Source organism: Leucopleurus acutus, assembly GCF_964270905.1.
Source record: "Leucopleurus acutus genome assembly, chromosome: 5".
NCBI lineage: Eukaryota > Metazoa > Chordata > Mammalia > Artiodactyla > Delphinidae > Leucopleurus > Leucopleurus acutus.
In genome coordinates, this window is record NC_139147.1 from 65,696,329 (window position 1) to 65,722,607 (window position 26,279).

The 26,279-nt window shown below is 40.9% G+C and overlaps 1 protein-coding gene across 1 annotated transcript; it reads left to right on the top strand.

Moving 5' to 3' along the window:
* Positions 1–736: 736 nt before the first annotated feature.
* Positions 737–22,663, top strand: POGLUT1 (protein O-glucosyltransferase 1). The gene is made up of 11 exons (XM_082839771.1): positions 737–863; positions 1,663–1,753; positions 2,874–3,017; positions 8,224–8,359; positions 10,586–10,707; positions 15,165–15,224; positions 16,658–16,757; positions 18,467–18,525; positions 19,583–19,750; positions 20,488–20,544; positions 20,988–22,663. Exons 1-11 carry the CDS (start codon positions 764–766, stop codon positions 21,142–21,144), a joined length of 1,194 nt encoding a protein of 397 aa, XP_082695897.1. The 5' UTR covers positions 737–763; the 3' UTR covers positions 21,145–22,663.
* The last annotated feature ends 3,616 nt before the right edge of the window (positions 22,664–26,279 follow it).

Sequence of the window (26,279 nt, forward strand, 5' to 3'; positions counted from 1 at the left end):
AGACTGCAAGAACGAATAAGCCATTTCATTTACACTTTCCTTTATATAACATATATAGCTGTATACCTATACTGAACAGCAAAATGTTGACCACTGTTTTTTTCCCTGAGTCACCCCAACTGTTATAAACTGCTATTACAAAGAGATGTGTGCTATATACTATTTGCAACCCTTTGGGGTCTAACAGTACTGTACACATTCAGGTGCTCAACAAATCTATGCTATTTAGTAAGAAGCAGTTCGAGGTTGTGAAAGAACTACTAGCCTAGGTTGTGCCGGTAACTGTGAATCTGTGGGCGAAAAACATATCCTCTCTGGCCTTCAGTTTTCTGGCTGCAGAGAATAAGATGTTTTCAAGATGTTATAGGAATGTAAGAGACAAATATTACACATATTTTTCCCTGGGGGTGCCATTTATTCATTCTCTCCTGGGATCCGATTTCACCTGAGAGCGCGCGCGAGACAGAGGGAGAGAGCTATATATGTGGATATGTGGATAGCTCGGCTCTAAACAAACGAGCAGGTCAGCTACAGCCAGCCCGCACCGCACTGCGGTTAGCTGCGCGGTGGGTGTCCAGCTTCCCCGCGCCGCCTTCCCAGGGACACTTTGCGGCTGGCCGGGCTCGGGACCAGGATCCGGAGGCAGAGCTGAGTGCAGCAGTCTCACGGCGGGGCGGCCCTCCGCCCACGTGGTGCGGCTCCACGGCCATCTTTGTGCGGGGCTGCGCTTCCGCCCGCTCGCGCTGCAGCCTGGACCCGGCAAATGGGAGGGCTGGCGATGGAGCGGTGGGTGCGCTCCCAGCTTCGGTTGTGGCTGCTGTTGCTACTCCTGCCCCCGGTGCCGGGCTGCCAGAAGGAGTCAGGTGGGCTCCGGACAGGGCCGAGCCCACCGCTGGGGCTCGGAGTCTGGCCCGGTCCCGAGGCGCTCTCCCGCGCCCCTCGCTCCCCGTTGCGGCCGGCGCCACGCTCGTGCTGTGGCCGCTGCGGGGCAGAGCTGGGCAGGGGGCACGGGGGCACCTCGGAGCGGAGAGTGCGTTTAGGTGTCTGGTAGTGCTTCTCCTGCCCAGGACCCTGGAGAGTAACCCATCCTCCGGAACTGAGTGATAGAAGGGAGGGGAGGGCCATGCCCCTGTTTACCCACAGCGGGTATGGCCCACGCTCGGCTACCCCGCACCTCCCTAACACACTGGGGGATAATTCGTGTGTGTGTGTGTGTGTGTGTGTGTGTGTGTGTGTGTGTGTGTGTGTGTGTGTGTGTGTGTGTGTGTGTGTGTGTGTAGTGTTCTTAGTCCATTGCCAGAAGAGATGAAGGGAAGGTTAATAATGCCTGGGGCTTTTAATCGATCCTCTTTGTGGAGCTCAGTTTGATTAGTAAAAGTTGAGAATCCGTGTCACCAGTTTATCCGTAACCTTCTGAGTGTCAGGCGTTAAGCGTGGAATTTTTCCCATTTCTTGGATACCTGGCAGCCCGAGTAAAGGGGCAGACTTGACCTGAGTGCAGGAGAACTGTAGAATGAATCCTTCCTGGAGGTTCATTTCCACCAGTGGGATGAGAAGAGGGTGTCTAAAAGTTTTGACCTTCTGTTGGTTCTGCCTGCTTGCTGCTAGTCAATAAGAGTGCTCAGGAGTATTTTGTTAACTTTGTTACTTCACTTTTTGAAGGTTCAAAATGGAAAGTATTTATTGACCAAATTAACAGGGCTTTGGAGATTTATGAACCATGTTCAAGTCAAAACTGCAGCTGCTACCATGGGTGAGTTCTTTTCTTTGACGTGTCTTTAAGAATTTAGATCTTGTCAGGAGGAAATTCCCTAAAATCCCCAAGAGACCTTGGTTGCAGTGGTCAGAGAGCCAAGCATGTTTTGAGAGCAGACAGGGTCCTTGCGGTGGTTTTCTTATATTTCTGCGGGATAAAAATACCCTGGGAGAGGAGAGGCCCAGGTGCCTGTTAACTCCTTGTGGGAATTAGTACATGTACTTGTCTGCTTTCTCCCTTGGACTGAAAGCTTCTTGAGGTCAAGACCTATGTCTTATATTCACTGTCATATTCCTGGTGCTGGCTCTCAGTAAGTACTCAATAAATACTGTTGAAGGAATGAACATATATTTAAATGAATCGAATCATAAGTTTCTTGTTGGTTATCTTTAATGTATGCAAATTAGGGCTGGAGTGTGTTATGGTAGAAAGATTACTTTGAAATCAGCCTTGGGTTCTAGTCCCAGATCCAAGTCCCAGATCCGAGACACTTCACTTCTCTAGATTTCAGATTCCTCATCAGCTAAATAACAGGGTCCTTTAACTCCTCATTATGTTATTCTGTGATTCCTCAAAAAATTCACGTGATGTGTGTGATACTTACTGAAAACTTGCTATGTACTGAACTTTAAAAGGGATTCAAAATAGTGTAATTTCTGGTTACTCCTGTCAGTCATACATACTGCTAGAGCATGCAGGGTGGTAGGGACCAAACAGACTAGAACATGGGACTCAAACAGTGTCAGGCTGTAAGGCATAAACCATACCTTCTGTGAGATTCAAAGAAGGGGAGGTCAGTGGGACTGCAGTGACTGGGAGGACGTGGGTGTGGCATGAGCAGTGAAGGAGGAATATGCATCAGGCCAAGGAGGGGCAATCCAGATGGAGGGAGGTAGAAGAGATATTGACTTGCTTTTTCTTTTTTGTGGTTTTGTTGTTGTTGATATTTTAGATCGCCTAAGGTGCTTCCAGGAAAGAGGTTGCTCATTCCTGCCCTCTATTCTTTCCCATAGCTTACATGTTCTCTAATACTAAGCCTAGACCCACAGATAGGAAGTAGGTGGAATGGTATTATTCTCTTGGCCTGCCTTCCTTGATGATTCCCATTCTTTCCCAGTGTCATAGAAGAGGATCTGACCCCTTTCCAAGGAGGTATCTCCAGGAAGATGATGGCGGAGGTAGTGAGACGGAAGCTAGGGACCCACTATCAGATCATTAAGAACAGATTATACCGAGAAAATGACTGCATGTTCCCCTCAAGGTAAGAGCTATGAGGTACATATATATCTTCTGATCTTATTGCATAAGGGCTTACTTGATACTACTCTTATAGAGAGTCCAATGAAAGGGACTTACAGGTAAACCCTTCCTCACATTTCAGAAGGACTACAAAATAGTGACAAACTCTTCTGCTTGCCTGGGAATTTTTCTTGCCAACCTCTCTTCTCCTATGTCCTATATCAAAGCCTGTCTCCTCTCTCTTTGTAAGGCTGAGGCACATCACTGATTGTACTGGCTGTGACTCTGCCCTTTCTCCTTCCCCAGATATAGTAGCTGCAGGACACAGGCTGATGAGACCTAGCATGAGTGAGCTGGGCTGAAGGAGGAGGAGAAGCGTTGACTGACTGTCAGGGGCCAACTACTATTCTAGATACCAAGTATTCAAAGGAAGGTGGTGGAAAAGCAAGAGAAATAACTGGTGCTGCAGATTACGCAGGCTCCACTGGCCAGGACTTCAGGTGTGAGAGCTGAAGTTACATATCAGTGGGCTGAGAGCTGGCGGGGAGCAGGGAGGGTCACAGACTAAGCCTGGAAGTTGGCCTTAGGCAGCATTATATACACAAGTGATAAACCTTCCTCTTAGGAGTCTTTTTTTTTTTTTCCGGCCCTGCCACTCGGCTGACCAGGGATCAAACCCGGGGCCTCCGCAGTGAGAGCACAGAGTCCTAACCACTGGACCACCAGGGAATTCCCAGGAGTCTTTTTAAAAAAACAAAACAAAACCTCTACTCTTTATAAAATTACGAAGTACAAAACCCAGAAGGCAGGATATTCCCTTACTAAGATCTTTTTTCTAAATGATGTTATGTCATTACAAGTAAAATAAATAAGCAGTATTGTAAAAAACATGCATCCATTTGGTCATAAGGATTTATATTATTTGTTCGTAATAACAACTTTATTATGAATTAGTATACTTTCACTGTAATGTAAAATATGTAAAAACAAGGACAATAACAACAAAATAAAGATCATTTAATATCCCACACTCTGAGGTAATCATAATTTTGGTTATCAAGTGTCAGGGGCAAATAAGGTGGTAGTGGGGAAAATCACTGAGGTATTTTAAATAGACATTTGTTTCATTACTTGGAACAATAATAGAGACTTTAACTACAAATTATGAGCATAGAGGAATTTGTAATTTCTACAAATGAGAAAAAGAAATGAATGTAGACATTGTTGGACTTTGAAAGTCCATTGTTGGACTTTAATAGTTAGCTGAACAGTCTCCAGATCAAATTAAGTAGCGCTCTCAAAGTTTCTGAAAGGCACATGGCTCTTATTCCAGACCCCAGAGCTTTTTGGTCAGAATCATGAGCTCTTAGAAATATTAAGAGAGCACAGGACCTTTTACTGACAATGAAAGGTCCTAATGTGTTGAAAGTTCCCTATTCCAACGATTAATACATATACAACTAAGGAAAATAGAGTTAAACAAAAGAGAAATAAAACGAAATATTCAGAACCAGTGTCCTTAATGAAATGGACACAGTTGTGTAATATCTCAGACTCTCATCTGGCCAAAAGAAGTATCTTTCTAGGTCTAGATACTTTTACTTCACCCAGTTTGAGAAATATCTATGACATTTAAAGTATTCAGTTCTGAACAAAAGAAAATGTAAACTCAGCCTTTCAAGGATGAACTGAAAGATTTTGCTGAGGAACTGGAGCACCATCTAATTAACACCAGAGGGAGTTCCCTGGTGGCCTAGTGGTTAGGATTCTGGGCTTTCACTGCCAGGGCCTGGGTTCACTTCCTGGTCGGGGAACTGAGATCCCGCCAGCCATGTGGCGTGGCAAAAAAAACCCCAAAAAAACAGAAATAAAAAAAAATACGGGAGTCACATCATTTCAAAGGTAGAGAATAATAGTATTATTTAAATAATAGCTTTAGTGAAGTATGGTTGACATAAACTGCACATATTTAAAGTGTGCAATTTGATAAGTATATATATAACCAAAATAACGTATCTGTCACTACCAAAAGTTGCCTTGTGCCTCTTTGCAGTCCCTCTCTCCCCCTTTCCCCGCCATGCCTTCCTTCCACCCCCCGTCCTCAAGCATCCACTGATCTGCTTTCTCTCATTATAGCTTATATCCTAGAGTTTTATATAAATAGAATTGTACCGTATGTGAGAGATTGCTATTTTAAAAGCTGAATGGGAAAGAAAATAAATGTTTCAGCTGTTACATGTAAATGTACTGCAGTAATACATTTTTTAAAAAACTTTTTAACGAGTAATTTTTTTCAGTATCAAAGGAGTGTTACATGGATAAACAGCAAGGTCCTACTGTATAGCACAGGGAACTATATTCAATATCCTGTGATGAACCATAATGGAAATGAATATAAAAGAAGAGTTTATATATGTGTGTAACTGAGTCACTTTGCTGCTGCACAGTAGAGATTGGCACAGCATTGTAAATCAACTATACTTCAGTAAAAAAATTAATATTGGGTCTTTGGATATATGAATAGGGTGTATTTTTCCATTTACTTACATCTTTAATTACTCTCTCCATTGTTTCATAGATTTTAGTATGTAGGTCTTGAATGTCTCTTGTCAAAATAATCACAGGGTATTACATATTTTTGATGTTATTGTAAATAGTACTTTATTAATTTCATTTTCTATGTGGCCATTGTTAGTATATAAAATATGCTACATTTCTAAATTCATTTACTAGCTGTAATAGATTTTGGCTAGATTGCTTAAAATTTTCTACATAGATGATCATGGATCTACAAATAAAGTCAGTTTAAAATTTTCTCTTCCTATTATATATCTTTAATATTCTTCTTGCTTTATTGCATCTGCTCGTATTTCCAGTAAAGTGTTCAAAAGAAAAGGAAAAAAAGGAGTGTTACATGCACATGGTAAAATATTTGGATAACTCAAAAGTATGTACAATGAAAAGGAAGTTTCTCTACCACCGTACACCCCCCCTCCACCAGACCACTAGTCCGTGAGTCCTTCTCTCAAGAGACAACTACAATTACCAGTTTCTTTTACAGCCTGCCAGAAATAATCTCTGCATATACAATTATCTAGATTCATCAACAAACTAGAACATGCTATATCTTCTGTTCTGCAACTTACTTTTCCTTTCCTTGTAACAGTAGATTTTGAAATTTTTCCATAGGAGTACATGGAGAACTCTTTCATAGCTGCATAAAAACCCATTGTATGGATTTCTTTATTGAGTCCTCTATCAATTTTTCCCCACCACTTAAATTTTTCCCCCCCACTCCCCTTTAATTTTTTTTTTGTTTTTCTTTTGGCTGTGTTGGGTCTTTATTGCTGTGCATGGGCTTCCTCTAGTTGGAGTGAGCGGGGGCTACTTTTCTTTGCGGTGCATGGGCTTCTCACTGCGGTGGCTTCTCTTGTTGCGGAACACAGGCTCTAGGTGCGCAGGCTTCAGTAGTTGCAGCACACAGGCTCAGTGAGCTTCAGTAGTTGTGGTGCTTGGGCTCGGTAGTTGAGGTGCGCAGGCTCAGTAGTTGTGGCTCATGGGCTCTAGAGCGCAGGCTCAGTAGTCATGGTGCATGGGCTTAGTTACTCCACGGGCATGTGGAATCTTCCCGGACCAGGGCTTGAACCGGTGTCCCCTGATTGGCAGGTGGATTCTTAACTGCTGCACCACCAGGGAGGTCCTCCCCTTTCATTTTTGACTAATGTAAACAATGATGCAGTAAACATCCTTGAAATTAGACCTTTGAACACTCATGTGAATACATCTGCAGGCTAAACTCCTAAAAGTAAAATTAATTGGCCAATTAATGTGTTTTTAAAATCTTGATAAATAGAACCAAATATCCTCCAAAGAGGTTGTGCCTGTTTACACTTTCACCAGCCTTGTATCATGTGCGCAGAATAGACCTCACACTCTCACTATGTATTATCATACTCTGATCTTTGACAATCTGATTGATGAAAACTGGCATCTAGCTTCACTAGATTTTTTCTTTTGTCATGGTGATACTTAATTTTTTTATTGAAATATACTTGACATATAACATTGTGTAAATTTAAGATGTACAACATGTTAATCTGATACATTTATTTTCATATGATTGCTATTGTAGTGATAATTAGCACCTCTGTCACGTTACATAATTATTCTCTTTTATAGTAGTGGGAATGATTAAGTTCTAGTCTCTTAGCAAGTTTGGTAATTATAATACTATTTTGTCGTCTATCCTCAGTACACTGTGTATTAGATCTCTAGGGCTTATTTACTGCTTATTGTAAGTTTGTACCCTTAAACAACATCTGTCCTTTCTCCCTATTCCCCAGCCTCTGTTAAGCACTTTCTCTGTTTTTATAAGTTTGGCTTCGGGGGCATTTCCTTATAGTAGTACAGTTGACCATCTTTTCTTATGTTTATGAACTATTGATATTTTTTGTAGTTAATCACCCTGTGTATAAATCAATATTTTAAATCAGTCATTTTCATGCTGCCAGAAAATTTTGGTTAGGCCTTGGAATGTTGCCCCCCAGTATAGTGCTGGTCAGGACCTCAAAGGATGGGGAAGAAAAGTTAGCTGTCAGTATACTCACTTTTTTTCCAGAAATCCTCTGAGAATTCCCAGGAAGTCTATTCTGAAACGATATTACAGTCTTTGTGATTATATACATGGCACTCTTTCTGGCTTGCAAAACTGATTTTAATAGTGTTCTGTATTCAGGTTGAAGGTAATGAAAGGTTTCCTATCCTTCCTCATAAACTATGAGACTTAGTTATGGTGGAAATAAAAATAATGTCTTTGTGAGATGCAAAGCCCAAGGGACACAGTTAGAAAATCAGCTTTTCCAGTTCCTTTCAAAATTTGTATCTTGCTTACTAATTAAACTATTCCGTGTAGGAGAAATAAAGAAATGCTGGGAATGAAAAGAGGAGAGGAAATGGTGGGAGTAGCAATAACACTCCCTTCAAACTTAGGATGATCTAGTCGGAAAATTTTATTAAGTATTGTAAGCTGGAGCAGCTTAGCCAGAAAAGGTAACTGGCACCATATGGAAGAGTGGAGTAGTCCTTTCAGGAGCATTGCTCTCAGGACACTTTGCAGGAGGCTGATTATCTGAACACTGGCTTGTCTTACTTTGAAAGTGTAAGCGGGACCCTGCCTTGCCCGAGAGCAGGCACTGCTCTGGTGAAGTTGTGGTATTTCTGGTTGACAGGTGTAGTGGTGTTGAACACTTTATTTTGGAAGTTATTGGGCGCCTCCCTGACATGGAGATGGTGATCAATGTACGAGATTATCCTCAGGTTCCTAAATGGATGGAGCCTGCCATTCCAGTCTTCTCCTTCAGTAAGGTAAGTATAGGAAGAGCCATATGAGGGGATGGAGGGTGGTCCTCTAGCATATAAGCAGGAGATGACTGTGGCAGAGTCTGATGGGTGATGGTGAGGATGAGGCCTGAGGTCCAAAAGTGGGTCTGTGTCCCTGTTAGCTTCACAGTCATTGAACGATAAGACTGAGCAGATGGGGTTGAGGACCCATAAGTGATGTGAGTAAGGTTGCTTGTGTCTATAGGGCTAGGGATGGAGGGTAGGGAATGAGAGAGGCCTGAGGAACCTCTAGGACATTGGAGGTGGGATTCAGAGATCCTACAGAGCATGGGAGAGAGTGGCCCAAGAAAACTCATGGGCTTGAAGTTAGGGAAAGCCTGCATTCAAAGAAAAGATTTGCTGAGCTTCTACATTGTATATATCAACCATAGTATTAGGTATCGTCTGTCCGGCCACTGTATCCCACGGTCCCAGCCTGGCTAACAGTGAGACTGAAGGTGCTAGATAACTTCACACAGTTTGCACCCAGCAATGCAGTGAGGGGATATGCCGGCAATACCCGAGAGGGATATGTGAGGGGGTGATCTTTGGATCTAATTATGGAGAGATAGGAGTACTAGGACACACTTGTGGGCTTGGGGAACTTGGGACAGTGAATATCTTAGTGCTCAGGTTCTTGTAAATGGTGTATTAGCAGGAATGGGCCTTCATTCCCTAGAGACTAAATATGAAAGCATTTGGGGGCAGGGATGGGGGGAGGCTAGAAGAGAGTGGATGGGAGATTCTATAGGAGAAGAGTGGGTTTAAGAAAACCCTCTGAACTTTGAGAAAATAACTCCATTTCTGATTTGCTGTCTCCAAAGCAGAGGAACTTTTTATCCCCACTTTTTCTTTATCACAGTTTACTTTCTCTCTAGACTTGTTTATTTCCTGTGTTGCAAGTGGGCTGAGGCCACATTTGTGTTGCATTTCCCATGGTTTAGCCTCATTTCTCAAAAGTGCTTGGTCCCGTTATTTCTCATGAAGCCCTCTCAGAAGAACAGATAGAGGCTCCCATGTAAGTCAGTAAGGACTTTGTGTTTATTACTTATCTGTTTTTTCTGTGGATAATAAGTATGACCATCAGTATACTAACTTTCCTTTCATCTTTAATCCCCTCCCTTTTTTTTCTGAACCAGTGACTCTTAGTTTGCGAGGGAGGGATTTTAGTCTGTCAGCTTTATGATAAAGGTGCAGTTTCTTTTGAGCAGCTGTTATGCCTGAGGTGCTTGATAAATCACGTACCATTTTTTAAATATTTGAAAGAAGACAAACAGCATATTGCATATGTAATTCCAATGGAAGAAACAGTAGAATTAGAGGCTTATCAGTGACCAGAATTTTAAGAGAAGTTACCATGTAAAGGGAACAAATGGCTTCAAACTTTTTTCAAAAGATGTGGGATAACACCCCTCCCCCCGCATTCTGCCCATCACTACTTTTGACCCTGATCAAAAAAGAAAAATAACCAAAAAATAACTCACAATTTATCGACCAACCAATGGGAGCTCAGCAGTGCCACAGTAATAGGTAATACTAACACTTACTGAGTGTTTACTTTGTGTCAGACACTGTTCTAAGTTTTTTACATGTACTAACTCATTTAATATTCAAAACAAGACTATTAGATAGATAATATTATTGATATTATTATTTATCCAGTTATAAACGTAAGGAGACTGAAGCATAGAAAGATTAAGTAACTTGCCTAGAGTTGGAAAGAGGTGGAGTCAGATGATCTTTCTCAAGAGCCCACACTCTCAACTATTGCACTATGTTTCCTAATTCTTGCTCCGAAAAGACCTATCTAGGAAATAACTAAGAACTGGTAAGATAGTATACACTCCAAGTGTAATATCAGTTAAAAGATTAGACAGCTATGTGATCATTCAGAATTGGGTATATTATTTCCCTAAACTAAAAACTCCAACAGTGTATGTCCTCTAGAAAAACAGCACTTTGGGGAACTGGAAAAGTTGACCTTTAGTGTGATTTCGTATTCTGGGGTTCAGTCAGCCCACGAATTTTAACCCACGGTCATTTTTGCCTTTTAGCATCTAGAGTCTAGACTTTGAAGACTAGGGAAAATATATCCTTGACAGTATAACACTGGGGCAAGGCCTTTTCCAGATCCCGTGACATGAATGCAGTTTGCTGCTTCTTCTTCTGCTCTGAGACTGACTTAGAATAACCTTTCTGTTTCTGTTGAAGACATCAGAGTACCATGATATCATGTATCCTGCTTGGACATTTTGGGAAGGAGGACCCGCTGTTTGGCCAATATATCCTACCGGTCTTGGACGGTGGGACCTCTTCAGAGAAGACCTGGTAAGGTAGGTCCTTTAGAGAGCTTTTATTTATCCCTCTTTGTGGGTCGTCTTGAAGTAAACAGTAAAGTATAAACAATTAATTTTGTTTAAAAGGACTAACTTTTTTTTTAAGGACTAACTTTTAAGCTAAAAATGAAAGACAAAAAACTATAGCATAAGCAATTTTGTATGTGTATAAAAATATTTACATATCCATAGAAAAAGAGCAAAAGAACCTACCCTAAAGTGTCAGCAATGCTTCTGTGGGAGGGATTCTAGAAGCCTCTTCTTCTTGAAAGTTTTCTGTACTGTTAAGTTTCTCTAAATAAGAGTGAGTTACTTTCATAAGTAGGAAAAAATGAATGACCATACTGTGGGGAAGGATAGAAAATTACTTGGAAGCACATAAATGTACTTTGTAATTAAGAGCTAAGTCCTTCAGGCAGGGATGGTGTGGGTATAAATGTCCCATAGATATCTCAAGTACAAGCCAAATACTCTCTAATTCACGATTGAAACCTGCCTTGGCCTGTTGACTGTACCCCGCCATTATTTCAGAATTTAGATTGTCCAGGTCATCAAGCTGTAGGTACTTCTTACCTAGCTACATTTTACATGAATCATTCCAACAACATTGGTACCTAATGAGCAAACTTCTAAAAACACACCTTTCTAGGTATTCTAGGGATGTAGGGAAAGCAGTAGTTTAATTCAACTTCATTTCCACAGATATCTATCACCTGTACTAAGTGTGGCTGGAGATTTAAATGAGATGAAGAGAAAGTCCCTTCTCTGGAGAAGCATATAAGGCCGCAGTCCTCGGTGGCAGCTAGAGCCACTGGGTAAAGAAACAAGTTTATTATTCAGTAGGTATAATTAGGAAGTTATTTTTTAAGATAACTTGGTCTCATACTTCATAGAACTGGACCTGGAAATTGTTCTTGTCCAACTGTTTATTTCAGGGATGAGGGAATTCAGGCTCAGAGAGGTTAAGTGACTTGGTCAAGGAACCAATTTAGGCCTGAAGTCTAGGTTTCCAAGTGCATTATTCTCTCCACTTGACTACTTAATATTTCCTATGTTCTCCAGACATTGAGACCATCATTTCTTACTTAGCATTTCATTTTGAACATAATTTTGAGAGAGGGAAAAATAAAAATGTCTTAAACCTTTTTTTCTCCAAGTTATTCCTGACTTTAGTTTTCTAATCCTTTTTTTATTTTTTCAGGTTCTTGCAAATACCCTTTTCACACTCTTCTTTTTGTAGCTCTTTTCCCACCTGCTGTACATCTATTTTGTTTTTAAAATCATTTTAAAAACAATTTTTTTCTGAATATGAAACCTTTACATGCTCATAAAAATTTATAAATGTATCCAACTTAGGCAACTTTTTCCCTGCTTATTGGTGTCTTAGAAATCTTTCCATGTCAGTACATATGAAATGACCTCATTATTTTAAACAGTTGCATGGTATTCCATCGGATAATAATTTAATTTATTGTGTCCTTTGATGGACATGTAGGCTGCATGTGTAATATATGCATAATTTCTTGTTTTCTGGACTATTTGAGAATATGTTGCATACCTTATGACCCTGTACCCCTTAATACTTTCGTGCATATTTCCTAAGAGCAAGAGTGTTCTCTTTTATAACCACATTGCAATTGTCAATTAGAGGAAACAATATTAATTTAATACTTAGTTGTCCCAATAATGTCCCATAAGGCACATTCCCCCTCCAGTACAGGAGCCAATCCAGCATCATGTGTTGTATTTAGTCCTCATGTCTCTTTAATCTTTAATCTGCAGTAGCTCTTCAGTTGTCTTTCTCTTTCCTGACTCTGACATTTTGAAGAATACAGGCCACTGAACATTTTTGATACAATGACACTGAACATTTTTAATAGAATGCTCTTCAGGTTGGTTTTGTCTATTTCCTCATGATTAGATTCAGTTTATGCACTGCTGGCTCAGATACTTACATAAATGATTTTGTGTGTATCCACCTCTCTTTAGAGATGTTAATTTTGATCACCTGGTCAAGGTGTTATATCAGGTTCCTCTACTGTGTAGTTACCACCCTTGTAAACTAATAAGCAATTTTTAGGGAGATAGCATATGTTTTAAAATCTAATCTTAAGTGAATTTGTTTTTCTTTTGATACCTTCCCCTTTTATTCTTCAGTTGAATCTATTCATGATTATAGAATTGCAATTTTATTTTTCAGAGCCCTCCGTTCAGAATCTCTAGCCCCATGATTTCATTTCTCACCTTTAAACTTTAGTAATCTACTTGCTTATCTACACTGATGTCTGCTTGGCATTTTCCTATTTTTATAAACTTTTGGGAGTTTGTCCCCATTGACTTCCTTTTCACTCTGTGGAAGAATTCAGTGTCCCTGTGCATTTAAAGAATTCACTCTATGGTCAGCGGAGGGGTGGGGTTATAAAAAAGGGCTGGGGCAGCACCAAGCTGTGGTGGCCGCTGTTAGTGCTTGCCGGGAGACATGGGTCATTTGAGGGGTGGGTAGGTGGGTAGGAAGAATGAGGGAGAGAGAAAACAGAGATGATACTTGGTTCAAGTCTGTGTCTGCAGCTTTCCCCAGGGACCAAGGAAGTTTATGCTCAAAATTTCAGTATAAATTGATGCATTTTTTGCTGGGTAGTTTGGCAGTATATATGAAAATGTAAAATGTTTATATCCTTTGACCCAGCAATTTTACTTCAAGAATTTATCCTAAGAAGATAATTAGACAAGCATGCAAAGATGTGTGTACAAGGATATTCACTTCAGTGTTGTTTCTTAAAGAAAAAAGTTTAAAACTACCTGAAAGCCCACCAGTAAGGAATTAAGTGAATTACGACATGGTTATAAAATGGAATACTGTGCATGAATGGCAAGTAAAGGTAGCATAGGACTTAAAAACAGGGACTCTGGGTTCAAACCCTGGCTCTTATTAGCTGTGTGACTAGACAAATTGCTTAACCTCTCAAGGGCCTCAACTATAAAGTAGGGTTAATGAAACCTAGCTTGTAAGGTCATGAGAATGAGTTTATATTTATATAGCACTTAGAACACTGCCTGGAACATGGTAAGTGCTATATAGGTGTTGGCTCTTATTATTATCTATAATATGTCCTAATAAGAATGTTAGCTAGCAACATGCATGGTATGATCTCTGTTATATAGAGCAAGGTTTTTCAATCTTGGTACTCTTGATGTTTGGGGCTAGATCGTTCTTTGTTGTAGGGGGCTGTTCTATGCGTTGTAGGTTGTTTAGCAGTATCCCTGGCCTTTGCTCACTAATGCCAGTAGCAATCCCCTAGTAGTGACAATCAAAAAATATCTTTATATACGGCCAAATATCCCCTTGGGTAGAGGGGCAAAATCACCCCCAACTGAGAACCACTGATGTGGAGAGACGATTGGAAGGAAATTCTTCACTGAAATGTTAAATTGTTAAAAGTAGTTATCTGTAGGTGGGGAGATTCCAGATGAATTTTTTTTACTATTAGAATTTTATATAATGAGTATATACTATTTTTTCATTAAAAATAAAAAACAAAAAAAACCCATTGCTATAGTGTTTATATTTTGGTGGGAGGGAATATGAGACGGAGAAATAATTGGACTGGAGAATCGGGTAAAGATGATCCAGCAAGAAAGGACTAGAAGATAAGCCAGGAAAATAGGAGCAGTGGTCTCACCTGAGAGAAAATGGGACACTATCTGAATCTGAAAAGTATCTCTACCTGAAAAGTTTATGTTCTAAATCTCTCCATTACAGCAAGTAGCTCACAAATCCCTCATTAACTCCAGTTCAGTCCAACCCCCTCCTTTTTCAGAGGAAGACTCTACACAAACTTCTGTGAAGGGTTCCTACAAAGTAAGTTAAGAATGATGCATCTGTGGACTAGCAGTTTCAGCAAGGAAGGCTGGCTGTGGTAATGGGTACTGAGACCTGAGTTTCAGGGACTTCGTCTTTATGGAGCACTAAGTACAGTTCTGGGGATACCAGGTGCTTTGGAAAATCAGACTAAATCTGATGATAACTCCTATGCATCTAAAACATGAAGTCAGGAAGTGATTTGTTTCCTTGCCCTTAATTCAGTTTCTGATATTTTCTGCAGTTGTCTTTGCCTGTTAATTTTATCAATAGACTCTAATAAAAGTGGGGAAGAAATCCTCATTGTACTGAATTAAATAGCCCTAAACATGTCACTTAGTTTTGGAAAGTTTTCTTTCAATGTTGTTAACTTATTTACCTAACTGTAGATTTGCAAATATTGCTTGCCAGCATCTCCATAGGAATGAAGTAATAACAGAAGGGAACATAATGTTATTTAGAGCTTTTTCTTTGGAGTAGCCTGGATCAGACTGATTTCAAAATGTGAAGATCTCAACTAATCTTCAGAAATGGTTCAAAGGCATCCTTATATAGTTAAGGAAGAAACATAGAAACTAATGAAATCTATTTTTAGGTCAGCAGCACAGTGGCCATGGAAAAAGAAAAATTCCACAGCATATTTCCGAGGATCAAGGTGATTATACTTTCTGACATTTTACAAAAGTATTTTTCCAGTTAATGTGCAAAATATAAGTAATTTTGAGGGTGTGAGGAACCCTAGTTTAAAGAGAAAGCTAAGATAACTAAGAAATAAACATAGAATCACAGAATTTTAGACTAGAGAAGAACTCAAATTATTTGCCCAAATCACTCTAAGTTGAACTGAAATTCCAAGAAGTAAAGTTCATCTGTCCAGTCATTCAGCAGATATTTACAAAGTGCCATGAGTGTGATGGGCTTTGACTATATATAATGCTGAACAGAACAATGAGTTGTCCTCTTGCCTGAGAGATTACAGTTTCCTAGGAGTAGCTAATGATCGTGCCCACAGTCCCTCTGCCACTTAATGGCAGAGTGGGAACCATCACCAGCTCTTCTGACTGCCTTTTTCATCAGACCGTGTGGCTGCCAAATAGTGGTGGAAGCACAGACTGAGACTGGTGAAAATGGACAGGGAAGCAGGGAAGGAAGGGAGGAAGAGGGAAAGAGAAAAGGTTGGGGAAGGACCCTGTCCATGTTGTTCAGCTCCATATCCCTGGTGCTAAGAACAGTACCCACCACATAGATGCAGAATGAGTACCTGTCAGACAGATGAATACAAAAGAGAATGTTTAGGGAGAGAGTTTTGCAGTTTTCTCAGAGCATCCTTGTCCGAGGTCACAGCCTCTCTTCACTCGCAGTGGACTTCAGCCCAACAGCAACTGCTTACGCTTCCTTATCAACCTCTCTGGTTCTCAGATCTTCAGATCAGATTCTTAACTTGGGATCCATGTGTGGACTTCAGGAGTTTTAGGGATTCCTTGAAATTATATGGGGATATGTGCATTTTTCTAGAGAGGGGGGTCCACAGTTCTCATCAGATTCTCAGGGGGTCCATGACCCCTCACATGTCAAGACCATCTGCTACTAGGACCATAACTAGGACTTTTTCTACATGCAGTTTTCAGGTGTTTGAGCCTTTCAGTTTTCTTTTTAATTTAAATATTATACTGGATTTTACAAAGCACACCCCACAAAGGTCACGTAGCTGTTTTGGTGAGTGGTGATTACCTAGTCATACAGCTATGAGTACCAGTGATTAGAGGTTACATGAATCTTCTAAAAGGGAAATAATTCCCTGGGATATGGCTATAGTGCCCAGAACAACATAATCCTAAAGACTAGAATGCAAGCAAAGAAGGGCCAAATACTCCCCTTCCCTGAAGGGTAAAGTGGAGAACAGCCCAGGACCTCCTAGTTGCTGTAGGATCTAGTATTCCCCCTCCTCTTCTATTAAAGTAACCAATGAATTGTCCATCAGTGTGTACAGTCTTTTTCATTAGGTCCGATTACTGCTTCCCTTTCAGAGATTGAGAACAGTATTATGGTGTAGGACACATAGTTTTATGTCATGTGTTTCTTTTATAGGACAAGTCCAGAACGAGATCCTCTCATTCTTCTATCTCGGAAAAGTCCAAAACTTGTTGATGCAGAATACACCAAAAACCAGGCCTGGAAATCTATGAAAGTAATCACCAATCATCTGACTAGAACTACAGCAGTGAACATTCTCACTCAAAGAACGTTGCCACCTGGGTAGAATTTGAGATTAGGTTTCCTCTCAGTGTTGGGATGAATATAGAGAAAGTTCCATGGACTAAAATTAGCATATATGTAAATTATTCTTTTTCAAACTCACATTGCTTTTCTGGCCCATATTATGACTTATATTTTATACAATTTTGAAGGTTTAAACAGAGGTCACAAACTTTTTATGTAAAGGACCAGATGGTAAATGTTTTAGGCTTTGCAGATTCTAGAGTCTGGGTTGTAGTTACTCAGCTCTGCCATTGCAGTGTGAAATCAGCCGTAGACAATATGTAAACGAATGAGCATGGCTGTGTTCCAATGAAACTTTATTTATGGCACTGAAATTTGAATTTCATGTAATTTTCCTGTGTCATCAAATATTCTCTTTTGGATTTTTTTCCAGCCATTTGCAAGGTAAAAATAATCTTAGTTTATGTGTTGTGTACAAAAATAAGCAGTGGGCTGGATCTGGCCTGTGGTCTGTATGTTTGCCAACCCCTGGTTTAAACCAGTGGTTCTCAACCCTGACTATACAATCCAACTAGAGAACTTAAAAATGAATAGAATGAATCAGAATCTTTGGAAATGACATATAAACATCTTCATTTGTTTAAAACTCCCTTTCACCTTTCATTCTAAGGTGAAAGCAATGACTGGCTTCTTTGGTTTGAAGTCCATCTCTATCCTCTTAACTCTTTCTTGCCTTATTCAAAGAACCTTAAGCCCTAAATGTCCTCATCTGAAATTTCCATATACCATATGAGGATGATATGAAAAAAATGTTTAAACTTCTTGTCATAAAAACTAAGTAAAAACTAAGAAATACTAAGTAAAGCTGCATGTATTTATTATGTGACTGCTTAATTCAAACAGGAGCAAATGCAGTATAAGAAACTTCGTTAAAAAATAAAAATATGAAAAATGTATCCATTCAGCCCAGCATCTACTATGGGAGGCTGCAAAAGCAAACAAGACTTGTTTCCCTCATCGAGTTTACCCTCTGCTAATGTGGCTGGAATACAGATGGGGGTCTCAAACTCCGATACCCCCAGGGGCTGCACTAGTGAGCAGAAGAGAGTGCTGAAGGTCCGGTCATTGCTGCCCAGGGGAATAGGAGCTCTCTTTGCCAAAATCTTCCTTTTTTTTCCCCAAGAAAAGTTGGAAATCTGGGTTTTTGTAAGAAACACCCTACCACCTATAAATGTTGGCAGTGGTTAGAATATTTATTTTTAAATACTTTGTGAGCTCAACAAAATTTGTGTGTGGGCTACACCTCTAAGCCCACCAGCCACCATTTGTAACCTCCTGTGCAGTATGATTTACACAGAGTGAAATGTGCTGCAGGCCATGACCTCTGAGTTCAGGGGATTCACATGGTTCCAAGGGAACTTAAACTCTAAAATCAGACAGAACCAGGTTGAAACCCAACCTCTTCAACTTAGGGCCGTGCGACCCTGAGCAAGTCTCCCAACTTCTCAAAGCCTTGGCTGCTTCATCTATAAAGTGGAATAATCATGCCTCCTGGGTCTGTTTATTATAAGACTTAAATGAGGTCATGTTGATGAAATGTTTAGCAATGCTTACTGCACAGTGGTCTTCAATAAATGCTCCTACTCCTAGTATTAATAACTTCCTTTTCACTGAAAGGATACCTTGGGAAAGCCAGCTGCTAAGGATGTCCATCTTGTGGATCACTGCAAATACAAGTAAGACTTCCAGAACTCCTGACTCTCCTAGTTTTCCTATTGCTTTTGGAATAGCTTCACTTTGGGTGAGAGTTTTAATACTAGGGTCTAGCCGGGGTTTGTGAAAGTCACATTAATTCACTTAGCTGTTATTTTCTCGGAGTCTGCTGTGCACAAGGCTCTGAACTAGGTTCTGTGGGAACTGTGGAGACATGAAATGTGGTCCCTGCTTCCAAAGAGCTTGTGTGCTTGTAATCAAAGGGATGGGATTCCTTCTCTCCACACCCCGCCCAGCCAAGAGCTGAAGTTAGATCAAGTATTTATTAGGTAATTAAAAACAATTTACGGTCCAACCTGAATAAAGCATATGTAACTATTATATTTAAATGCCAGGACTAAGGATTATATGCACATGTAAAACCAGGTCAGGAGGAGGGCAGTGGGGGGTTTCAGAGAGATGAATGCTGATTATACTGCACAGTGGGAACTATAGGGTAGAAGCAACTCTGGTTGGAGACAGGGGTACATGCATGGGAAATGCTGAAAAGAAAATGTTCTTTTCTAAGTTAGCTTTTTTCCAGGGGGCATTTCTTTGAAGATTGATTAGGTATGCCTGGTTGTCTTCTCCAGATTTCATAAGAGGGAATAGGGAACAGGGCATGCCTTTGACCAGGTAGGGTACCCTATGGGAAAACCAAGGCTTTGGGAGGCCATGATGAGTTCAAGACTTTAGGCCTAGAAAAACTTGTAGCAAAGGGTGAGGTGTTGCTTCCATCTGAGCCTTGTATCCGCTGTACCCAGCACCCAGCTGCTGGCCCTATCAGTCTCTCCCTGGAGAAAGTATCCCTTTTATCCCCTCACCCTGATATTCCCAGGAACAACCTCTAACTCCTGGAACAACAAGGAGTTTATAGAAACTTCACAGGGACATGCTGATGTGTCCTTGAAGACTGAAAATGGAAAAAGAAAGGAGAGGGGGTAATAAAAGGAAAGAAGGGTAAGAGGGAGTAAGAAAAAAAGGTCATATTTGTGGAAGTAGGCATATAGTTTCAAGTATATTTTGCTCTTTCTTTTCCAGGTATCTGTTTAATTTTCGGGGTGTAGCTGCAAGTTTCCGGTTAAAACACCTCTTTCTGTGTGGTTCACTTGTTTTCCATGTCGGTGACGAGTGGCTGGAATTCTTCTATCCACAGCTGAAGCCATGGGTTCACTATATCCCAGTCAAAACAGATCTCTCCAATGTTCAGTAAGCAGCTCTCCACCAAGCAGAGTTTCCGATGACTCCCGCAATCTGCCTCTAAGTCCCCAGCCATTTAAGACATTTACTCCTGATGACTTTTTCCATTGAAAGCTTTTTATTTTTCATATTTGGTTCTCAAAGATAGTATTGTATTATTATCCAACTAGGCTGAGTGGGATTTAATTTTTAAAAGTTCTCTAATGCTGATTTAAAATGTAACATTCAGACAGTATGCAGTGAAAAAGCTCTAATCTCTCAAAGACTAGAGATATGGGTATTCAGTTGTGTTACATTGTCAAAAGGACTTTCAGATACAGCATGAAAATTGACCTCAGTGAAACAGAGGCAAGTTTCCTCTCATGGAGGGAGGGGCTAGGATGAGGAATGGAGAAGGGCCAGAAATGTAAGCTCAGCGCCCTCTTCTGGGGGCCAGAGCAAGAAACAGGAGGGAAATTTTTTTCTTTACTATTGATTTTTGATGTGTATCATTGAACATTTCTCTATTTTTCCAAATATGTTCCGGAACTACAACATTGTCTTCTGCCTGTGTGTGAGATATTTGTTGCTGCTGTTGTTGTTATTATTTTGTTCCTGTGAGGGCCTGTTATCTTTGCTTTAAAAAAGAAATAATTTGCCATCCACATATCTAGAGATTAACTATGGACCTCACTCTGTGATCTCTCTGCCTTAGTACTAATGAGCTTGGTCTGTATTTCAGAGCCTAATAATTCTTTCCATTTTAGGGAGCTGTTGCAGTTTGTAAAAGCAAATGATGATGTAGCTCAAGAAATTGCTGAAAGGTAAGTTCTGTTCATTTTTCTTTTTCCACTTTATCATCCCCATTTTGCCTGAGCTAATGTCATAAGAATGCTGTTACCATGGTGATACCTGAATTTCAGCCTCATTACCCAGAGATGATCAGAATCAAAGCTGTCTTGGGGGAAAACACACATTCACATATGTCCCAAGCCCATACTTTGTAGAGTTAGACTGAAATCTTTGAAGTCATTCAAGTACTGTTTCTGAGGATTGGCTGTTTACATATTTGTTTTTAAGAAAAAAAAAATCATGTCTATTTCCAAATGCATGTGTGTGGATATGATGGCTATAGAGTTGGTTCTGAAGATCAGAGTTAATTTATATAAAGTACTCTGAACAGTGCTTGGCACAGGTAAAAACGCTCAAGTGTAAGCTACTAGTATTATTCAATGGTGTGCTTTATTCTTGTTAATCTTGTCTCTAGGGGAAGCCAGTTTATTCTGAACCACTTGCAGATGGATGACATCACCTGTTACTGGGAGAACCTGTTGACTGAATACTCTAAATTCCTGTCCTATAATGTAACAAGAAGGAAAGGCTATGATCAGATTATTCCCAAAATTTTGAAAACTGAACTCTAGTAGTCATCATTGAGCCATAGTCCTCTCTATGGCAGCAGATCTCAGACATCCTGTGGTGAGAAGCTCACTGTGAGTGTGACACCTATACCTTGGATACTGTTACCAAGCCAAATATCTGGTTTTCCTTATCATGCTGCACCAAGAGCAACTTTTGAGAAAGATCCAAAATATGTTTAATATAGATATGAAGCAGCTCAACACTTTGGCTGAATAAGGACCAGAAATCATGAGATGTGGGTTTTGAACCCAATTCTGCCTTTCATTTTCTTAGGACCAATCACAGCTTGTGCCTCAGATCATCCACATGTGTATGTCCCTCACTTTGGAACTGACTGTGCCCATGGGATGATGCCCTTTGTTTCACTGTTTGGAGTAGAAAGTCAATCCTTTGGAACTAGGACAACTCATCACCACAGTTCTGCAGTTATTCTACACTTGATTTCTGTCGCTATATTTTAATGTAGAAAGCCCTTTAGGGTTTGTGAAAAATACTTGGGGATTATTTCCTAAAAGGTCTAAGGAAGCAGTAGTGTGCCATGCCATGATGTAGGAGATCTCTTTTGTCAAAGCCTAAACTCTTTGGTACTCAGGAGATTTCTATAAAGCCACGTAGAAGGGGGCCAATTGCATGAGCAATTTTTGCAATTGGATTTCAAGTTCCCTTTTTGTACCTTCACACCCTTCTTTATGTTCTCTTTCAAAAAGAAGAGATAAAAACCTCTTAATAAATTTAGGAGATGGTCCTTACTTTTTAAAGGAACTGTGCATAAAACAGCATCTCTTCCTCATTCTTCACACGCCCTTACTATTTTTCCTCCTTGAGTTGGCGGTAGTCCATGCTTGCAGGGATCTCAAGGAGTCTTCATGTGTGAAATGGTGTTAAGTTGGGAGTTTAGAACATTCAACTTTAGCACTTACTTATATAGGAGATGTTTGTTTTAGCGCACATCCATGTTGGAGTGCTTCCTTTTCCCTTTTGAAAAAGACATTTGGATAGTAGTTTAATCTCAGGCTGTTCTCCCTAACATAGTTGAAAATGAAGAAAAAATTTTAGATTAAAACCCATATAGTCTGTCCCTGGTGGCACAGTGGTTAAGAATCTGCCTGCCAATGCAGGGGACACGAGTTCAAGCCCTGGTCCAGGAAGATCCCACATGCTGCGGAGTAACTAAGCCCGTGTGCCACAACTGCTGAGCCCGTGCTCTAGGGCCTGTGAGCCACAACTACTGAGCCTGTGTGCCACAGCTACTGAAGCCCACACACCTAGAGCCTGTGCTCCGCAACAAGAGAAGCCACCACAATGAGAAGCCCACGCACCACAACGAAGAGTAGCCTCCACTCGCCACAATAGAGGAAGCCTGTGCGCAGCAATGAAGACCCAGTGCAACCAAAAATAAATCAATAAAATAAATTTATAAAACAAAAACAAACAAAAAAAACCCATATAGTCTCATGACACAGAACCAGCCTTGTCCCTTAGGCCCAAACTTTCCACAGAGAAATCAACTGTTTGCCTTTGCCTTTTTTTTTCTTTTTTTTGCGGTATGCGGGCCTCTCACTGTTGTGGCCTCTCCCGTTGCAGAGTACAGGCTCTGGACGCGCAGGCTCAGCGGCCATGGCTCACAGGCCCAGCCGCTCCGCAGCATGTAGAATCTTCCCAGACCGGGGCACGAACCCGTGTCCCCTGCATCGGCAGGCGGATTCTCAACCACTGCGCCACCAGGGAAGCCCTGCCTTTGCCTTTTAAGAACTGTTTGGTATTAACTGGTTTCAAAATTAGTAAATGTGAGATTCAGTTATATAAAATCAGGGACTTTATTTCACTTGTGAAACATGTGTTGGGCCTTTTAAACTCCCTTTCACAAAATTGTAAGCCTACGGACCTTCTTAGAGGACCTGCTGGTAAGATCATTGCATAGAATAAGGCAGGTGCTTAAAATTGGATTTTTTTGAGTATTAAAAACTCATGGGAGGGGCTTCCCTGGTGGCGCAGTGGTTGGGAGTGCGCCTGCCGATGCAGGGAACGTGGGTTCGTGCCCCGGTCCAGGAAAATCCCAAGTGCCGCGGAGCGGCTGGGCCCGTGAGCCACGGCCAATGAGCCTGCGCGTCTGGAGCCTGTGCTCCGCAATGGGAGAGGCCACAGCAGTGAGAGGCCCGCGTACCGCAAAAAAAGAAACTCATGGGGACTGTGTTTTTAGGTGCTATAAGTCTGGCGTTAAGCAGTCCAGATTTCTGAGTTGTACTGTGGTTTTGCCTAATCAATAGGAGGCCCTGGTAGATATTATCATTCCATTTTAATTTTCTTCTCACTAAACTAGGAGCAAAATTTTCTGTCCTTTGGATTAGGAGCTGAAGGTTCATTTCCCTGGGAGTGTTTCCTACTTTGCTTCAAGATCCAGCTCAAGCATCATCTTTCAGAATCCTTGTTTTCATTCCTCTAGGCAGTTAGAGGCTATCATAATACTTTGCTCATGCCTGTATTATATGATATCACATTGCACTGTAGTTATTTGACTGTTTCTTCCACTGTTCTGTGAGCTTCTTCATGGGTGGGAATCATGTTTTACTTACCCTGATTTCTCCATTATCCAGCACAATGCCTCACACAGAAGGATGCACAGAAGAATGTTGGAAGGATGGATGGATGGATGGATGGATGGATGGATGGATGGGGACAGCAGGCTTAACTAAATCCTATTTACAGACTGCCCAGACGTTGACTTCAAGGGGGACTGGACAAGACTGTAAGAATTGGATCAATGCCAATTCTCACCTGCCTTTTGAAGAGTTAAGAACATCTTTGTATTTAAGTACAGCAAATGTTATTCAGATTTTACAGTTATTTGTTTACCTCTGCGTAGATGGTATGAGGATGGTGTGTAATGACATGTAAAATGTATGGTTTTGAAAATAATTTTTATCTCCATAACTTTTGAAGTTGTTGTTGTTGTTTGTTGTTAATACTATCTGGGTCTCAAACCTACCATTTCTTCCTCAGAGAGCTAGAAGCCACACTTTTCTTCAAGGAAAGAAAATAATTCAATTTATTTGAGTGAAGTGGGATACTTGGATAACACAAGTAATGATTTTCCTTTATTTGGGGAGTATCATCTGTGTGATGTTGTCAATGTGCCACCTTATTCTGCTGTTACATCAGGTTTTCCTAACGGAAAAGAAAAGAAACCACCTCTAGCTGGTTTAAGCAAAAGAACTTTTTAGAAGGATATGAGGGCATCTCTGAGTAGTTGGAAGGGTAGAAAGCAGAGCAGTTTCAGGAATATCAACAAGGGTTTGGATAGTTTCTGGAGTGCTGCTGTGTGCAGTTCCAGAGACAGCCAGGCTCTGTCTCTCAGCCCAAAATTCCCAAGAGAAAAACATTTAATGGGCTCCTTTGGGTCAGTTCTGAAGAGGATAGTTCCCTACCCTTTACCGCTGCACTGACTATGAACAAGAGCAACACAGATACATTAAAAAACCATCTTCTCATGCATCTAAAGATGCCTTCACTTAACGTAATCCTGCTGCATCTCGAGGTAAGATGTTGTGGGTGAAGCAAAGGGGTACAATTATAAATCACTCATTTAATATTTATCAGATACTTCTTGAGCATTTACTGTGCACAGCAGTGGGAGATAAGAAAATGTTTACAACAGGCTCCCTAGCATGAAGGAGCTCTCTAGGTGAGATGATAAAGTAAAAATAATATGAGAGGCTTCATAGGCAGAAGGTAATTAAGGTGATATGAGGCCTTAATCGTAAGGCCAATTATTCATAAAGACAATGTGGATCTGAAGTTTAGAGGGAGAAGAAATTTCTGGTGCAGATGGAAACTTCCTGGAGGTAAAAACTGAGTTACACTTTGAGGGATGGTTAAATGAAGTGGTCCTTGGAGTTCTCAGAATTCATTCTCTTTACCTGTGGTAACAGTTTATGTCATATATAATATAATAAAATGTAATATATGTAGCAAGGGCAGTACCTGGTGAACCTAGCAGGGAAAGGGAACCTTCTGCCGCCTGGGAGAAAATTCATGATGGGGGGAGAAGCTACTGGGTTCTATGAGCAGAAATCAGCAAAAGGTCTAAGGGTAGAATAGTGGTGGTTCCAGGCACACTGTGCTGACCACACTGAAATTTTCCCTTGATGCCTCTACTGTGGTGGCAAATGCACATCCTGGGGAGGAGTCAGCTAAATGTGCAAGAGTGGTCTGAGTGAGCCACGTGACACCTTTTGGCTTAGTGTTGCTCTGAGACCCTTCAAAAAGGCAGACCACAGAGCAGGGAGAGTACTTTCATAGTGGTAGAGGAAGGTAAGCCCCAGGGGCTTGGAGCAGCGGGAGAGTGGGAGGGTGACAGAGTAGTTGTCTGAGGAGCTGAGATGGAATAGCAGCAAAAGTGTGAGTGGGGCCTAGGGTCCGTGGACTTCTTGAGCAACCAGATGGCAAAGGGAACCTTACAAATGAAGCTTAGTTACCCAAATGAGAAACCAGCTATGGAGTTAGCAAAATTTGCCTGTTTACATAACCTCATCTGTATCTGTAAGGTAGTGGGGGGACATCTGAGTTGTATATAAATGATTTCAGTAATAACTGCCCAACACTCCCACCCTCCAATTCAAAGTTCTCCTCATCGCAGAATGATTCTGGGGTCATCTTAAGCATTTAGATTTTCCACGTGTACACTAGACAGACTGGACAGCCATTTTCTTGGGCTTTCAGGCCTTGGGACTTTATCCCGGTGCCCACCTCCACCTGTATGGGATAGGCAGCAACCTGCGGCCAGAACCAAGAGTCAGAGGATCTGAATTCTTTACTGGACAACCTATGTGCCAGCCATGATAGGTACTGGGGATAGAGAGATGAATATAAACAGTCTCTGACCTCAAAGTTAGTCTACTGAGACACATAGCAAATAGGAAATCGTGATGCAACGTAGTAAACGTTATGTTGGGAACTGAATCTAATCCTGGCTCCCAGACACCAGAGATCTTCGTGGCGCCATGACTGACTCAGCTAGCCACTCTTATCAGTTAACTTCCTGGGCCTTATCTATAGAATTCCAGCTATCAAATTCCTGAACTCTATTTACTGTATCCTACTGAAGAGTGTAACGATTTGTAATTACACCTAGAAAGGA